General features: G+C 39.0%; 1 protein-coding gene across 4 annotated transcripts in view; it reads right to left on the minus strand.

The window, feature by feature from the left end:
* The window catches only part of PATJ (PATJ crumbs cell polarity complex component), a 336,460-nt gene that overhangs the window by 87,171 nt on the left and 230,738 nt on the right, over positions 1–18,551 (minus strand). For 2 of the 4 annotated variants that reach the window (XM_026497952.4, XM_026497950.4), the window contains exons 30-31: positions 13,688–13,760; positions 87–179 (exon numbers count right to left, since the gene is read on the minus strand). In XM_026497952.4, coding sequence (XP_026353737.2) covers positions 87–179; positions 13,688–13,760 — 166 coding nt within the window. The remainder of the gene's footprint in view (positions 1–86; positions 180–13,687; positions 13,761–18,551) is intronic. The other 2 variants (XM_048220189.2, XM_026497951.4) reach the window with 1 other exon arrangement.

The following is an 18,551-nucleotide window of genomic DNA, read 5'->3' on the forward strand; positions in this document are numbered from 1 at the left end:
TTCCTAGAGAAGTAAATACAATGCAAGTTGATCCTTTCCATGGTGGTACAAAATATAAATGATATGCCTTTAAAAAGGATTCTCACCAGTTTGGAGCTTTCATTTTCAGGCAATTGTTTAATACCAACTTCGAGACTGCCATCTTCCTCACTGCTAACAGGTTCCGTACCACTCTGATCCTTTGGGACATTAAGAAAAAAATGGTAAAGACATTATTCTTCACTCACACTGCCTAAAACTATATAGATACTCAACCACAAAAGCTTGTTTTATTATTGTTGTAGATTGTTTCCTCTCTAGTGGCCATTCCTATTTTCCTCCTTTCCCCTAGAAGGCCATCCCCTCAACCTCTGCCCCCCCCTGCCCCCAATCTGTCCCTGAGGTTTCCAGATATGCCTTGGAAAAAGCTGATCCCTATTCTCTGTTCCAAGGTTGGGCCTGATTGTCTTACGGTTAATCCCACTCTTTTTGCCAATGACTTTGTCAGGAATGGGTATGTGATCCAGTTCTGCTCAATGAGACACAGAGACTTCTAGAAACGTTTTTCCTTGATCTTTTTTTTTTTTTTTTTAAGATTTTTATTTTTTAAGTAATTGCTACACCCAGTGTGGAGCTTGAACTCACAATCCCTAGATCAAGATTTGTGTGCTCCACAGACAGAGTCAGCCAAGTGCCCTAGCTCCTCCTTAGTTCCTCCTTGGTCTTAAAGAACCACAAGAAGTCCCCCTACCTCCCAAATTAACAAGAAAGCATGAAGCTCAAATTGCCATGGGCAACAATCCCACAGTCCTGAGGAAACCAGCCTTGAGATGAAGCTGACACTGTGAATGACAGAGCCAAGTTAGAGATGGAAAAAGTGGACTTTGATGGCAAAAGTGGGCCACTCCATCAACCTGACCTGAAGTACAGTCCTATTCTTAGCAGCCTTCACATGAGAGAGAATAAATTTACTTACAGCTTCAGCCAGTTAGCTCTTCTATTCCCTCTAGCCAAAACTTTCTGAGATGCTTGTTTATCTTCTATGCAAGATTAAACTACTTGAGATAAGAGACTATTTATCCTGTTTATCTCTGAAACTTAAGTACCTAATACTATGTCTGGTACACGGAAAACACGGGACACATCCTGGTAAACCAAAGAATGGAACAGTTGTTTTCTTCATGGTTATTTTCTGCAGAATTCTGAAAATATTTATGTAATATAAATGAGACATAAGAATAAGCCCCATTAAAATTCCAAAATGGGGGCTCCTGGGTGGTTCAGTCAGTTAAGCATCCGACTCTTGATTTTGGCTCAGGTCATGATCTCAGAGTCCTGGGACTGAGCCCTCTGTTGGGCCCCATGCTCAGTAGGGAGTCTGCTTGAGATCCTCTCCCTCTGTCCCTCCCCCAGTTTGCAGGTGTGTACCCTCTCTCGCAAATAAATAAATCTTTAAAAAATAAAATTCCAAAACACATTCAGTATGTCCTTAATTGAATTGTAACATATTAAATGTTATACTTAATTAACGAGGAGTTTGTTTACTTTCTGAGGGCACACGGGGAGGATAAGGATGATACATGGAATATCTACATTGTATTTATTTGGATTTTTATATTAAAACACCACCATTTTGGGATTACTACAGATTTGGTGGGATTGTTTGGAGAGAAAATAGTTTTGATTTTGGGACATTCAACATCATTTGTAACTTAAGTAGTACAAACCAAAGCAAAGACATGGCGTTCTTTCATCTATCAAACGGACAAGAGAATAGAAAGAGAACATTCAGTATTGATAATGTAGAGAAAGAGGAATTTTTACATGCCATTGAAAGAATGTAGGTTTGAACAACCTTTCAGAAAAAAGATACAAAATATACACATATATAGATACGCATGCAGGAAAATATCTGTCAGCATATAGGACAAATTTTTAAAATTGCTTACTTCTGGGGAATAGGATTAAAGAATGGGAAATTGTTGCATTAGTTATTTCTGTACTGTTTGATTACAGAAGAATTCACATGTATTATTGCAAGTTTAAGAAATAAAGGGGAGCTATGAGAAATATTTAGAAGAAAAAAAATATAATAAAGAAGGTAGCATAGGGGCGCCTGGCTGGCTCAGTCAGAAGAGCATGTAACTTGATCTCGGAGTCATGAGTTTGAGCCTCTTTACACTGGGTGTAAAGATTACTAAGACAAAAAAGAAAAAAAGAAAAAAGAAAAACAAAAAACCCCAAAAAAGAAAAACAAAAACAAAAAACCTAAGGAGAAAAAAAAGCATGGATGTTAAACTGGTCAGATCCAGGTTCATATCTCAACTTGCAAATTAGAACTATATGCAAGGTTCCTTCTGAGTACTTATATTTAACACACAGATAAAAGTACCAGATTAAAAATACTACCCAATCAGGTTGCCTTGAAGATTAATACATTAACATGCAAAATGTCTATTAGCACATCAGGTGCAGTTAATTTGTTTCCAGCTTTTTGCTGAGACAGGTTCTTTATCCATCCCCCATTCCGTGGGGTCTTTGTAACAACCCCATATGAATATGTACCAACGTCATTCCAACTCATGGACGGGAAGATGATACATTTTAAATGAACCTGCCTAGCTAGTGAAAGGCAAACCCAGGATTCAAAGCTAGGGAAGACTGATATCAAAGGTGTCGTGCTTTTTAATTAAGCCCTAGGTCCTAAGTAAATGATGCTCTTGTTTCTTTTCTCTCTTTTTGATAACTAATCTTAGAGAAAACAGGATTCACAAGCTTAAAAAAAAAATCATCAGACCATTAATTTTAAGCAATATTTTAGCATTTGTTAACCAGAAAATTTCATTAGGTAGAGCATCCTCCTCTCAGTGAATTTTGGGTAAGCAAGAAGTCACCATATAAAGTAAGCATGCCCAAGTTAAGAAACGAAGCTTGAGAATACATTGATTTTCAGCATTTTAGACAGTGGGTAAGTTCTAGAGACAGAAAAATTCAGAAGAAATGAGTTACACGTTGATTTTTATTTTTAAAAAAGATTTTATTTATTTGAGAGAGAGAGACCACAAGCAGAGGGAGTGGCTGGAAGGGGGAGAGGGAGAAGCAGACTCCCCGCTGAGCAGGGAGCCACACCTGGGTCTTGATTCCAGGACCCTGGGATCAGGACCTAAACCGAAGGCAGACACTTAACCTCCCTGAGCCACCCAAGTGCCCCTGAATTACACTTTTAAAAAACAGTACTTATTCTATGGGAAACCTTTAACTCCCCAAATATTTCGTGTGTCTGCTTCTGTACGCTGTGGTGAGCCACGAAGAAGCCCTGGGGAGGGGGGCGCTTTGCTATGCCACCGAGGCTTCAAGACAGTCAGTGTTTGTAACTACAGCACATTCAGTTATAGAACAAACACAAAGGGAGCTCCTCTGATCCCAAATGAGAGGAGATTTTCACCAGGCCAGTGGTCAGCTGATGTCATTCATCTAATCATGCATATATCTTCTTGCGGAAAGCAAAGTGCTGTGTAAATAAGTCACAGGAATTTTTTACATTTCTCAGCAGTGTGAGTATAGAAGTGAGGTGGTCTTGGTTTTTATAAAAGGAATACTGATGTCAGACAGAAAAGAGCTGTTTGATGCTTCAACTTTGAAAATGTAAGAAAACATGGGCAAGGCAGTCGGGGTTGCAAATACGCTGTAGATCTTTTATGATTTGAATAAAAACAAAAAAGAACACCCTTTACATCTATAGCTACAGAATTATCACACAAAGCCGAGTTTCAAATGTCACTTACTCCATAAACCCTTTCCTTCTCCTCAGCTAGAAGACATCTCTCTTCCTCTAACCTCACTTGACATTTTACCTGAACTTCCTGTGTCACTTATCATCTCATTTGTATCCTAATTACGTATGTACAGCATTGATCTTCCCGATGAGGCTGAAAGATCCTTGAATCCAACATCTGTGCCTCATTCATTTCCTTTGTCTGATTTCCTTTGTCTGATCCTTCTTTATATTCATCCTAGGTCTCTCTCACTTCAAAGTCAATGCTCTTTATAACTCTACTATGAACCCCTTCTAAAGCTTTTCCTCTGTTTTCAGTCACTGGGTTAGTTTGAGACCGCTCCACAGAGGAGGGTTTGAAGTCAAAATCTAGAGGGAGAGAAGTCAGGTAAAAAAGGAAGTTGGAATTGAGAGAGGTTAGCAATAAAGCATGTGCTTTCCTAGGAGAGCTCCCGCTTATAGAAGGGTTTTCATGCTTAAATGAGGCACAGAACGAAACAATGTGGGTTCTGTTCTGAGAACAGAATGCCTCACATGTGTTAGGCAACCTTTAAAATACCCCGCTGACCAGGAGCTTAGAAATCAGCAATCAGTCAGGGATGGGAAGAGGAAAATAGGTCAGCAAGCATGACTTCCAAAGCACAATTGTATCACGGTGGTTTGAAGACCATCTGGCTGATGGATGGTGGCCCAGTGTCACCCAAGATGATTCAGCTAATTTGGATAGCTGGGTGTTCACTTCCTTTCTTGCTGATCCTCAAACCAGCTGTCCAAAGCTGCCTGTGCAGCCAAGGCTGCTCGTGGACAATGACCTTGCCCCACAAGACCACAGACAGTAGTTTCTGTGATGGATTATGTTTTAAAGATGAATAAAAAGAAAAAGCAAGGCTCATGACTGTATGCTTAACACAGCTGTTACCAAAAGAAAAAAAAAAAGAAAAAAAAAAGAAAAAAAAAAGATAAGAAGTGCTGTTCAATCCTCAGAGAAGTCCCTTCCAAACCTTCAGGAAGTTCGAAATTCCCTCCCCTGGGCTCCTCAAAATCTACATTAAGTGATGATAGTTTTAATTTTATACTACTTAATTTTTTCATACCCACTACTTACCTATAGTTTTCCCCAGCTAGACAGTGGGAGAACCTTGAGAACAGGAATTTATGTTTTTATTTGAAAGCAGGTTATCAGGGGCGCCTGGGCGGCTCAGTCGGTTATGCATCTGGCTTTTGGTTTCTGTCCAAGTCATGATCTCAGGGTCCTAGGATCGAGCCCCACAGCAGGCTCTGCGCTCAGCAGGGAGTCCCCTTGTCCCTCTCCCTCTGCTCCTACCCCCACTCGCTTTCTCTCTCTTTCAAAATAAATAAATACATCTTAAAAAAAAAAAAGAAAGCAAGCAAGCAGGTTATCAAAGCTAAATTAGTTAAGGATGTTACTGTGGATTGGAAAAGCCACACTTCTGATCAGTTAAATGCTCCACAGTGTTGCTCCCTACCCTCTTTCCCCATTTAACATGAGGGGCGCCTGGGTGGCTCAGTTGGTTAAGCATGTGCCTTCACCTCAGGTCATGATCCCAGAGTCCCAGGACCGAGCCCCACATCTGGCTCCCTGCTCAGTGGGGACTCTGCTTCTCCCTCTCCCTCTGCCCCACCCCCTGCTCATGCTCTCTCTCTCTCTTGGTCACACACACATTCTCTCTCTCAAATAAACAAAATCTTTTTAAAAAATGATGAAACAGTATATTAATATATACAACTATTTTTCTTTTAAGGTTTTACTAAGCAAATTAAAAAAAAAAAACCACAACAATAGCAACTACAACTCCTTGGTACAATTGAAAGTTTTTTTTTAAAATAAGAAACTTATATTGGTTTAAATTTTATCATCCCCATATTTCCCAAACCCAATGCTCTCTTCCAAAAAACCACAGGATGATTTATTCATTTCGTTGCCAGCCTAAATTCACAAATATTCCTTTCTGCAAAGTCATGTTGACTGGATGTGACAAACTGAATTTCTTTCTTCTACGCCATCCTGAGCGTATTTTCTAGGCTGCTCAGAATTGCAGGAAGGCGGTGCACAATGAAAAGGTAAAATGGGAATTATGCTAATGGTGCTCTCTGGGTAGTCAACCTGTCCAGTCTTTAGGAGGCCTGCCTCATCTCCCTTAGTATTCAAAAAAGCACAACTTCTGAGAAAAAGACAAAATGAAGTCGCTTGCTTCTGTAAAGATATTCTAAAAGAGTCACCCTGCCTTGTCGAGGAATGGGGCCAAATACCTTGCAACCCAAGTATACTTGAGCCTTGAGCACCTCTTACAAGACCACGGCAGTGGCTTCCTAACTGGGTTTCCCTCTCCAAGACGTCCTCGATGTTGCTATTAGATGAACCTACCTGAAGTAGAGCTCTGATCAGACCATTTCATTGTTTAAAATGCCTTCGAAAGCTCCAAGGGCTGAATACATGAAATTCAAACCTTCTGAGATTTAAATTCAAGTCTGTCTCATTTGACCTGAATTTATTTTTCAAACCTCACCTTCTATTACTCTCTTTTACATACCCTTAGATTCTTCTCCTCATTCCACAACCTGATTTTTCTTATTTCCATGTTTTTGTTTGTGCTATTCCCACATTCTTATCTAACCATATTCCTATTTTAAAATCCAATCGACCCATCAGAAATAGCTGTTCTCTTACCAGGAAATACTTTTCATCTTCTCTGAACTCCTCCTAAAGCTTTATCTCTTGGGACACCTTATTTTAGTGATATACATGTCTTATTTTCCTAATGAGACTAGAAGTTCTTTGAGATGAGAGACTATATAGGTGATCTACAAAGTGGATATCTGATACATAGCAGAATAAACTAAATCAGTAAGAGGTATCCAACATTAAATGAAAGCATCAGGATATGGTAGAAAAGCTTAAATATGGTTCACCCCATTCACTGATTCAACAAACATTAAGGAAGTGTTATATGCTAGGCTAGGAATGCAGTGGCCAAGAAGACAGTAAGGCCAGCCCACCAGAAGACTACAGTTTAGTGTGGTGCATATAGTCGTACATTCTTTTTTTTTTTTTTTAATGGAGACTTTTATTCTTGGTCACATATTTATTATTTTTTAAAATTAACATATAATGTATTATTAGTTTCAGAGGTACAGGTCTGTGATTCATCAGTCTTATACCCAATGCTCATTACAACACATACCCTCCCCAATGTCCCTCACCCAGTTACCCCATCACCCCACCCCCCTCCCCTCTAGCAACCCTCAGTTTGTTTCCTAAGATTAAGAGTCTCTTATGGTTTGTCTCCCTCTCTGGGTTCATCTTTCATTTTTTCCTCTCACCTCGTCCTTAAATTCCACATTTCAGTGAGATCATATGATAATTGTCTTTCTCTATAGTCGTACATTCTTAAAATGTTGAGATAGTGAGAGAATACAAGCAACATACTCCTAGTTGAGAAACTCCTTCAGAAACGGGTCCCTCTTTTCTATAAGGCCCAGGTGACATCACATAAAGGACAATTTTTATTTTTTAAATGAACCACGAATATTACTTAACTATGAGGGGAGTTAAGATTACTGAAGGGAATGATGTGGGATGAAGCTGGTCATAATAATATCTCACATCTGAACACTTATATTCCAGGTGTTAGGCATTATTTTAATCAGTTTTTTAAATATTTTATTTATTTATTTGAGAGAGAGAAAAAGGGGGGGGGGGCAGGGAGGAGGGGCAGAGGGAGAGGGAGAAGCAGATGCCCCGCTAAGCAGAGAGCCAGACATGGGACTAGATCTGGGGACTCTGGGATCATGACCTGAGACAAAGGTAGAGGCTTAACTGACGGAGGCACTCAGGCACCCTTATTTTACTCATTTTGAATCAAAGAAAACTTGAAGGAGTCTTTCTAAAACAATCCTTCATGAAATTTTCGTTGTGAAATAAAAAGGAAGTGGAAAAGCACCCCAGGTGTTAGAGACAATAGGAACCAAGACATAAGTATTGGCGAGACCAAGATGTGCGTGTGTGTGGGGGGGTGGAGTCGACAGATACATGGAGAGTGTCTAGTGCTTTAGTATGCATTAATGAGAAAAGAAAGCTCATAAGTAGAGATTGGGAGGTAAATACAAAACCTTTATACTAACCTTGAAACAAAGATTCTGAAACAAAGATCTGCTAGGCAAGAGGTATAAAAGGTTTTTGAGCAAGAGCACAAATACAATAATATAGTAAGAAAATAAATCCTGTGTTACGTGTAACTGTCGAAAATGGAAGATGCTGGAGGCTGGGAGTTTTGCTAAAGGGCTATAATAATATGAGTATAATCACAACTAAAATGAGTTCTTACTGTGTGCCAAGAATAATGCTAAGCATTTTATAAACATGATTCAATTCTTCCAACAAATCCATAGAATTAATTATTATCATCAACCCCCCCCCTTTAAATGTGAGGAAATGGGAGCTTATAGAGCTTAACTGGCTCAAGTTCACTCTGCTAGTAAATGGCAGAACAAATATTAGGACTCGGATCTGTCCAACTTCCAAGCTTATGTTCTTAATCACTGTACCATACGGCTGCCCCAGTATTACAATTACCAAGAATATAGCAACAGAAATGCTAATAATCCCTTATATACGTATATAGCTACATGGATTATAAAATACTTTTACCTGCGTTCAGTGTTTGATCCTTGTAACTACCTGCTGACACAGACAGGGGAGGTTATGAATGTGGCTTTACAGAAAAAGCAAGACTTTGAGAGGCTAACTACCTTAACGAGGTCAGGTGCCCAATAGGTAACTGGTAAAGCTAAAACAAGAACCACATCTTCAGACTTTTTGTTCAATGTTCTACTAGCACTCTTGTTCACTCTGCTAGCACACGACTGCATGAGGTGATTTTGTTCTCTGCCATATCCTTGGTGTCTAAAACAGTACCTGACACATAGAAAGGGCTCAAAAAATATTTGCTCAATGAGGGAATGAATATGAGATCCCATTCGTATATAATAGTGCTATTCAATGTGCTGAACTATTATCAGGCCCAACTTAATAATGATATGGCTGTATTTCATCTATTTAGTTCTGATTTAAATGGGCCAGTGCTTTCAGCAATATGTCAGACATGAGTTATGCTTAAGTACTTACTAGAAAGGGCTGAGGGAGGAAAAGGCCTCATGAGAGGGTCACACAGGCGAGAGGGAAGGGATAATGAAGTGGACACGGGACCAGAGCATACCCAGAGACTTAACATACCACCCAGAAGAGGGGTATCACTCATCATTTGGTGGCAGTTGTTGGAGGCTGACAGTCCAGAGAAAAACTAAAAACCCCCTTATAATATAATTCAATTCATATATTCAACTGTAATATAATACAACTTATTTTTTACTGGTGACTGATGATTAGAACCCATTTCTGTGGTTAGCACAATTAAAAAAATGAAAACAGTAGCTAATATTGTACAATATACTTAAAATTGAGTTAAATATACTTAAATACTTGAAGAAAGGGTAAGCAGTTTACATTTATTGAGCATTTGCTTCGCACCATGAGCTGTACTAAATGCTTTATATATATTACTTCCTTTGCTCTTTACAAGTCTCTGAATGTTTGATGGTGACACCGTAGGTGCAGGTGAAGAAGCTGCCGCTGCTAACATACCCACCTCTGGGCGTGTGGACATACTATTCAGCCTCTTTAGACCCCATCTCCTCTTCTGCAGTGTGGAAGTAATGCTACTACTGTCTCTCAAAGGCCTGGATATAAGTGGGACACAAGACCACATTTTGAAGGCCTCTACGACAGTGTCCGACCTAGTAGACACAAGATTCAACCATCTGCTTAAAATTCAGTTCCAAGGAGATATTTTGATGGGAACATTCACAACTAACAATACAATAGAAAAAAATTATTCTAAAATGATTCCTCTTATTCTTCCCCACTCCCCCCCAAAGACTTAGATGACATTCTATAAACACAAAAAAATTAAAAATTAAGTACTAGCGTTTACTGAGCAGCTACCATGTGTCAGGCACAAGATACATATGTCTTATTTAATCTTAAGAACCCTATGAGGCGAAAGTATTGTTACCCTTCCACAGATAAGTAAAGAGATGACAGGACAGGTAATGTACTGTTCAAGACCGTGTGTCTAGGACACAGTTAGGCTAGGATTTGAACTGAAGCAGTACAGGTCTGGGGCCCCTCTTTCTGCCACCCCAGGTCTTAATTAGAATGAAAATACCCAGTGCTGGCAAGCTTTGGCTAAATGGCTATTTGTGGGGCGTCAATACCTATCACTATAATCTTGTCAGATAGTAAGTGGTCAATATAAGTGAAAAATTTCAACTTGTATAGCTTATGACTCAGCAATTGTACTCTGGGGGAAATCTTTGCTATAGAAATAAAAGCACTAGTACCTAGTAATTCTCTCTCACACACACACTCATAATCTTTATTTTGGTATTCTTTGACTGGCAAAACATTGGAAAATCATCTGAATATTTGTCAGTTTGAAAAAAAAAGTATAATAACAGCATATTAAAATATGGCCATTACATTAAGCAAAAAAAAGCAAGGTTTTAAAACAATGAATAGAATCTATTCCAGAAGTCTGTATAATATGAATCTCAAACTTAATCTATCTAAAATAAACCTCTTAATTTCTGCTTTCCTGTTGAAGAACAATTATTCTTCAATAGACTGTAATAAATCATACCACTATCCACCTAATTGCTCAAGCCAAAAATCTAGATTTATTCATGATTCTCTATTTCTTCTCAGCTCCCACATTAAATCAATCAAGTCTGATTCAACATTCAGAACACCAAGAATCCACTCACTTTCCTTCGCCTCCAATACGAAACTGCAACCTCATCTAACTGCAAACGGGTCTCATGTGGGTCTCCACCTTCTAGTATATTACTTTTACCTTCCAGTTGTCCATTCTCTACCTAATAGACTGTACACTAAGCCAACGAATCCCCCTTTACTGGCTTCCAGCACACACAGGCTAAACTCAAACTTCTTACTCTGACTCACAAAGCTCCCCACACCGTTACCACTCTCCAAGCTCCCAATATGCCTCTAGCCATATCCCTCAAATGCCCCAGCGTGTTCTCACTTGAGAGTTACTTCTGTCCCTTCTGCAAAGAAAGCTCTTCCCCTTTATTTCTGTGTCTGGCTCCTTCTTATCATTTTGATCTTGTTTACATTTCACCTTGTCCAAGAGCGCTTCCTGAACACCAGCTGAAGTGGTCACAAGCTACATTCCCTATTTTAATTCTCTGCAAGGCACTGACCACTATGGATAATTCTCTTGGTGTATTTATTAATTTCCTTATTAGAATGTAAGCGGAACCACAGCAAGGAGGCTTCTGTTTTATTCACACCTATGTCTCTAACACCCAAGACTGCCTGATGCTTAATATGCACTCACTGAATACTTGCTGAATGGAAAGAATGTATTATACAACTGAGTTTTTACTAAAAGAGATATTATTCATACACAACTGTTTATTTTTGTGGTAGAACAAAAGGAAAAAGTATGGAAAGATACTAAACCATAAACATTAACTTCCTCGGGGAGGTAGGTAAAGGAAAATTAACTTTTTTTTTCTTTTCTTTTCTTTTTTTTAAAATTTTAGTGTTTTTTTTACTATATTATGTTAGTCACCATACAGTACATCCCTGGTTTCTGATGTAAAGTTTGATGATTCATTAGTTAACATTAGTTAACTTTTTTTTCTAGTAACTCTGCATGGTTTGATTAGTTTTGATTAGTTATAAGTATATATTTCTTTTTGGAATTAAAAAATAATTCAATAAATAAAAAATGTAAAGAGAATGTAATATTCCCTCAGCTGAAGAGATACTTGATTACATAGCTAGTTAGCTATCTAATGTCAGTCTAACTCTAGAAGCAGATCTAAGTGATATAACAATCTTGTACTAGTCATTTCCCCATTAGTAGATTAAAGTAATTATTTAAAGATACTTGTGATCATAGATAATAGGTACTAAAGTGTTTTGAAACTATAAAGAAAGAGGTACTGATGGTGACCAAAGGGGAGGGGGATGGGGTGATGGATTCAATAGGTGATGGGGATTAAGGAGAGCACTTGTCCTGATGAGCACTGGATGGTGTATGCAATTACTGAATCACTATATTGTTCACCTGAAACTAATATTGCACTGTAACTTAACTAACTGGAATTTATTTTTGTTATGTTCTTTTTTTAATGCTTTACTTTTATTCATTTATCTGTCAGAGAGAGAGTGAGAGAGAGAGCACGAGCAGGAGGAGGGGTAGAGAGAGAAGCAGACTCTTTGCTGAGCAGGGAGCCACACATGGGACTTGATCCCAGGACCCTGGGATCGTGACCCGAGCTGAAAGCAGACACTTAACCCACTGAGCCCCCCAGGTGCCCCTAACTGGAATTTAAATAAAAGCTAAAAAAAAAAAAAAAAGATAATTTTTTTCCTAATAAATTCTGAAATGCTCAATTAGGACAAATTATAGGCCCAGAAAAAACTTTGAAGAACTTTGAGGAAGGCTATATTCATATGTTAAGTTTTAATGTGTTTCACATTATTATCTATTACCATTTTTTCCCATGGCTTGTTTGTTTGTTTGTTAAGGAAGCGGAGAGAGAGAGAGAGGGAGGGGTGGGGGGCAGTGTAGAGGGAGAGCAAGAGAGACAATCTTAAGCAGGCTCCACACTCAGCATGGAGCCCAAAGCTGGGCTCAATCTCATGACCCTGAGATCATGATTGAGCTGTAATCAAAAGATACCACCTTACGCCAGTTAGAATGGCAAAAATGAACAAGACAGGAAACAATAAATGTTGCTGAGGATGTGGAGAAGGGGAAACCCTCTTACACTGTTGGTGGGAATGCAAGCTAGTACAGCTACTCTGGAAAACAGTATGGAGGTTCCTCAAGATGTTAAAAACAGAGCTACCCTATGACCCAGCAACTGCACTACTAGGTATTTACCCTAAAGATACAGATGTAGTGAAAAGAAGGGGCACATGCATCCCAATGTTCATAGCAGCAATGTCCACAATAGCCAAACTGTGGAAGGAGCCGAGATGTCCTTCAACAGATGAATGGATAAAGAAGATGTGGTTCCTATATACAATGGACTATTACTCAGCCATCAGAAAGGATGAATACCCACCATTTGCATCGACATGGATGGGACTGGATTATGCTAAGTGAAATAAGTCAAACAGAGAAAGACAATTATCATATTTTATTCATATGTGGAACATAAGGAATAGTGCAGAGGACCACAGGTGAAGGGAGGGAAAACCGAATGGGAAGAAATCAGAGAGGGAGACAAACCATGAGAGACTCTGGACTCCGGGAACCAAACTGAGGGTTATAGAAGTGAGGGGGGTGGGGAGATGGGGCAACCACATGATGGGTATTAAGGAGGGCATGTGTTGTGATGAGCACTGGGTGTTATACACAACGAATGAATTGCTGAACACTACGTCAAAAACTAATGATATGCTATATGTTGGTTAACTGAACATAAAAAAAAAAAGAGCTGGACACTTAACTGACTAAGCCACCCAGGTGCCCCTATTACTTTATAGTAATATATATTACTATATTTATATATATATTATATAATACTTATATTACTTTATATATAATGTATAAATATATATAATATATAAATATATAATATAATAATATATAATATATAATAAACATAATAAACATATAATATAATAAATATAATATTTGTATATTACTTTATAATCCTACCTCAAATACTTTCTGATTGGGGAAATTCCCTATTTAACAAATGCTATGAATTTGCAATACCAGATGCTGAAAATCAAAAATGCTAGATTTGGAAAAAATAATCATGACCAATCCATCTAAATCACTACACGCTAATTAGGAGCCATCTTACCTCAAGAGAGGATGGGGAACTTGAGGGTACTGGAAAGGGAGCAACGGCCATCTGACTGACTGCATCTTCATTTCTGTGGATGTGAAAATAGGCAGAATCAGCACACAGCAAATGCTAAGTTTCTGGCTCAAATTACAACCACTTCTTCTGTTGCAAATGTATACAAAGCACCTTAGAATAAAAATATGTACAAATATATATAGTTTTAAGCATGCAAAGCTATTAAGCACAAAAAGGTACATATTACCCCAGGGACACTAGGATATGGTTACTAGTGACAGAGAATGATGATGCCAGGGATTAGCTAGATCCTGCTCAGTAAGTCAGGTGCTGCTGAGGATCATTTTGGAAAGACATCAGCTCTTTCAGCACTGTGGAGCATAAATTTTTCAAATGGCCACATTTAACCTCTAGGCCCATTCATGTCCAGAGCATTTTTGTTCTTTGAACTGGATAGGTTCCCGGTCTCCTCATTTGGCTTCTAACTTTGTTCTGCCAAATGAAGGATGATGCGATGTGTACGATAGGCCCTCCATGGGTGGACACAGTGAGGAGGAGTGATGGATGGAGAGTGCTGAGATCCAGACAGATAATGCTTTGTGGGTTAATTCCACTCCTCCTCATCCTAATGGAAGCAGAGACGGTAGGAGCTAAAGCTTCATCACCCGGGTCACAGGCACAGAACAACTCCTATAATACTAGTTCTAATTATTTGGATCTATTTCCATGATGTTACCAGCAAATGATACGCAGTGGTTCTGTGGGGGATCTAAACTTTACCACTCACTCATGGCGCAAAACCAACATAATTATCTCAAGATTTATGTGACGTTTGACTTTAGGTTTCACAGCATAAACCAAGGGAGATCACAAAAACGTTTCTCCCTGGTATGCAAAGATCTAAGGCCGCTCACAGATCTCTCTCCATATGACCAATATATTCAGGATAGGCACTACTGGATTTGGAAGGGCCTCAAAATCCAATCCCATTTTATCTTTTACTTCTCACCAACTGGAAAAGGATCCACTGGTCCATGTCATTCCTACTTTGATGCTTTAATCCTATCACTGCCTTTACCTGAAATGCCTTTCTTTATTAAATTTATAATCTACCCGTCCTTCTTCTCCAGTGTAAGTTCAATAGGCTCAACCAGGTGAGTTATTCCCTTAAGTCAAAAGACCATCTATATATTGATGTCTTCCAAATTCACATAGTTAGCCCAGGTCTTTTTCTGACCTTAATATCTTATCTCTAACTCCTACTTTCTATATCCGTTGGATGTCTTACAAGTATCTCAAATAAAATAGATCTCTTATTCCCACTCAGTCACCAGAGGGTTCCATGATCAATCCGCGTCATTTGAGTAAATGTCAACAATGTCCACCCAGTTATTCCACCAGGAACTGAGGAGGCAATCTTGAAACCTCTAACCCTTCAACTGTATATCCAATCAAGAAGTCTTGTTAATTCTACCTTCAAAACGTATCTTGAGTCTTTCCACTTATTTCCATTCTATCTTAGGGCAAGCTATTATAATTTTTTTCTTTCTTTCTTTTTTTTAAGTAGGCTCCATGCCCTGTGTGAAGCCCAACGTGGGGTTTGAATTCATGATCCTGAGATCAAGACCTGAGACCCAGTTGGACACCCAACAGACTGATTCACCCAGGTGCCCGTAGCTATTATCATTTCTCACCAGAATTAATATAAGAGCATCCTATTTGGTCTCCCTATTTATATTCTTAATCCTTTCTCCAATCTATTCTTCACCGAGCAGAGTTATTACGGTTCTAATACATAAATCTGATTATATTTCTATCCCCTGCTTAAAATCCTCCTATGGCTTCTTATTACACTTAGGATCAAGTCCACAATTGTTAGGGAGGCTGTAAGGCCTTGAGCAATCTGGCCCAGCCCTCATCTCTGGCTTCCTCTTGTTCCCTCTTCTCCTGGCTCACTCTGCTCCAGTCTAGCTACATAAGATTTCTTCCCATTTCTCAGGGGAGCTAAGCTCCAGCTACCTCAGGGCACTCTCTAGCCCTATCCTCTTCTGCTCTGCATGTCTGTTGCCCAAATCCTTTGTCTGATTTATGTTCTTATTTCTACTTTGTACCTGACCACAAATGTCATTTCCTAAAATAAGCCTTCCAGGAGCTCCACTGTATGTGTATAGCACCCTATACAAAGACCGACCGTAGTTCTGTGTCTTTTGTAATTTACGTAAGAGAATTGTATGAAATGTGCTTCCAATCTGCCTTCCCCGAGATGGTAAACACTCCAAGGACAGCAAGCATGTCCTTCTCACTCTCTCTTATATTATCTAGGGCAAACAGTGCCTGGCAAACAGTCTGTACTTAACATAGTTGTTAAATGAACTAAACTGCAAGAATTCAACTGAACTGCAAGAATTCCGGGCTGATGTAATTGGAATGAGGCAGAGTATAAAGAGATGAAGTCCAGGCACCATTTCTTATTCTAACCTTCTGAGATTCTTGGATTATCTGGCATATGAGCCAAACCAAAGCAAAAGGGGGAAAAACTAAAACCATCAAGTGACACAGTGCATGAAGAATATCTCTGTGTTTTTCCACAGTATTACAGATGCATTGAGCATGCACGATTACATTAAGAGGTGGCTATTGTTTTTCAGGGACTACAATCCATTTCTCAGCAGTTTGCTCATACACAGAAGAAGTAATCAGTTACCTCGGGATAAGTAATAGCATTTTCAAAGTGGTAATTCCCTTTCTCATTCATTTTCCTTCATTGAGTAACACAACAGAACTCAGCTCTACCTTAGAGCTGAAAGCCAACAGGACCTGTCTGCTCCAGATTCAGAGCTTATGGGGCAGAGTATATTTGGCAGTAATTAAGCAGATGGCTCTTCATACCTCTTTCAAAGGTTACTAGCATTAAAAATACGGCTGCACATAAATTCTTATTGAGAAGTCATGATTACCTGGACCAAGTTACTTCAAATCAGCCAAGTTATCCCTTCATAATTTAATGGTTTTCTCTAAATTAGTATGACTTTAATGGCCTTTAAACTCCACATTAATTTTTTTAAACCTCACAAAAAAATAGAAAACCTACAATTACTCTCAATAGAGAGAAGGAAGCTGCTTTAAGAAGTTACATTTCATAATCCTTTAGAATCCACTTAGTAGGGAGTGTTCACACCTCCACATTAAGCAAGCAGAGACTTGACAATTTTAAAGAGAAATGAGGGAAGAGGGAAGCCAAAGGAGAGAAGGCATTTATACTTCAAACAAGCAGTTAACTTGAATGACTTCTGGGGACCCTCCCACCCCTCCTCTCCTATGATTCTCATAAGGAATAAAGTCTACTTGCTTTATAACTTTCCTTTCCTTTCCAATATAATTAATATAAGCTTCTTAGGCCCAGGTGCCCCATACAGGACACAATCAGAAATTGTAATTGCTTATTGGTATTTTTATAATTATCTTTAACAGCTGGTGAGAGAGATAATGGAGTGCCACCATGGGTAAGAGAATAGTTTTCCAGAGTACAGAACCCCGCATGTATCATTGTATTTGCCGTGCTCTATTAAAATTATCTGTGCTGTTCTTTCTCCTTCTCCAAGCCCAGGGATGGGATCTTATCTCTGCCTCCCCCAAGCTTGCAATAAGAGACCTGACAGAGAGTAGGTGTACTATATATCTGTTGAATAAAAGTGATCTTAACAAGGCAAGAAAAAGACTTGGAAGCAGAACTATCAAAACTATGCCCTGAGTTTTTCGAGCTGCTTCAATGAATTAATGACGGTATACTGCCTCTAGCCAGCCAGCTATCAGTATTTGCCACCTTAATGGACATTTCTTGGGCTGTCTGACCAGCTCACAGTGACTCCCTGAATGCATCACAGTAGCAATGTCTATACTGTGTAACAATGACAGTCTGCCTCAACCTCGGTGGATGTAGGGGGCAAACACCTGTCTCAGTTTGGGCCAATCAGATTCTTTCCCAGGGACTCAAAATTTAGAACAGATACAAAGGTCTAGAGTGTAGTAGCTAGATAATACCAACGGAAATGCTCAAGGCTAAAGAGGGGGTTCGGACGTTCCTTCTGCTGATATCTCTGGAGTCATCCTGGCTCCTTTTCTTCAGTCTCAGCTGTATGGCTTCTTCTTCTTCTTCTTTCTTCTTTTTCTTTCTCCTTCTTCTTCTTCTTCTTCTCCTTCTCCTTCTTCCTTCCTCTTCCTTTTCCCCTTCCCCTTCTTCTTCTTTTTTAAAAATATTTTATTTATTTATTTGACAGAGAGAGAGAGACAGCCAGCAAAAGAGGGAACACAAGCAGGGGGAGTGGGAGAGGAAGAAGCAGGCTCCCAGCAGAGCAGGGAGCCCGATGCAGGACTCGATCCCAGGACCCTGGGATCACGCCCTGAGCCGAAGGCAGATGCTTAATGACTGAGCCACCCAGGCGCCCCTGTATGGCTCCTTCTTAAGAGTCCCTGAGATATCCCTGTATTCTTACAATGCATTTTCCTTTTAATTTAAGCTGGTCAGGATTTACTTTAATTGGCTGAAACTCAAAAATATAGCTCTGATTTTGAATATAGGTATTAGTTCATTTAGTATTTATACTATGGGTACAAAGATGAATAAAACATTATTCCTGTCTTTGATGATAATAGCAATTAGTGAGGAATATAGCTAAATAAGTAAACAATTACAATAATGGAATTACTATACAGGGACTGTCAATTTAGTTTTTCTCCAAAAAGATGCTAGGAACACCCCCAGTTCAGTTTCTTGTCTGTAGAATATATTTATATATTCTACACAATCTACCTCCTGATTTCAATTTTACTTTGTTATAAAATACACCCACTGGTACTTGGTGTT

This window comes from Ursus arctos, unplaced genomic scaffold (genome assembly GCF_023065955.2).
Source record: "Ursus arctos isolate Adak ecotype North America unplaced genomic scaffold, UrsArc2.0 scaffold_12, whole genome shotgun sequence".
In the NCBI taxonomy this organism is placed as follows: domain Eukaryota; kingdom Metazoa; phylum Chordata; class Mammalia; order Carnivora; family Ursidae; genus Ursus; species Ursus arctos.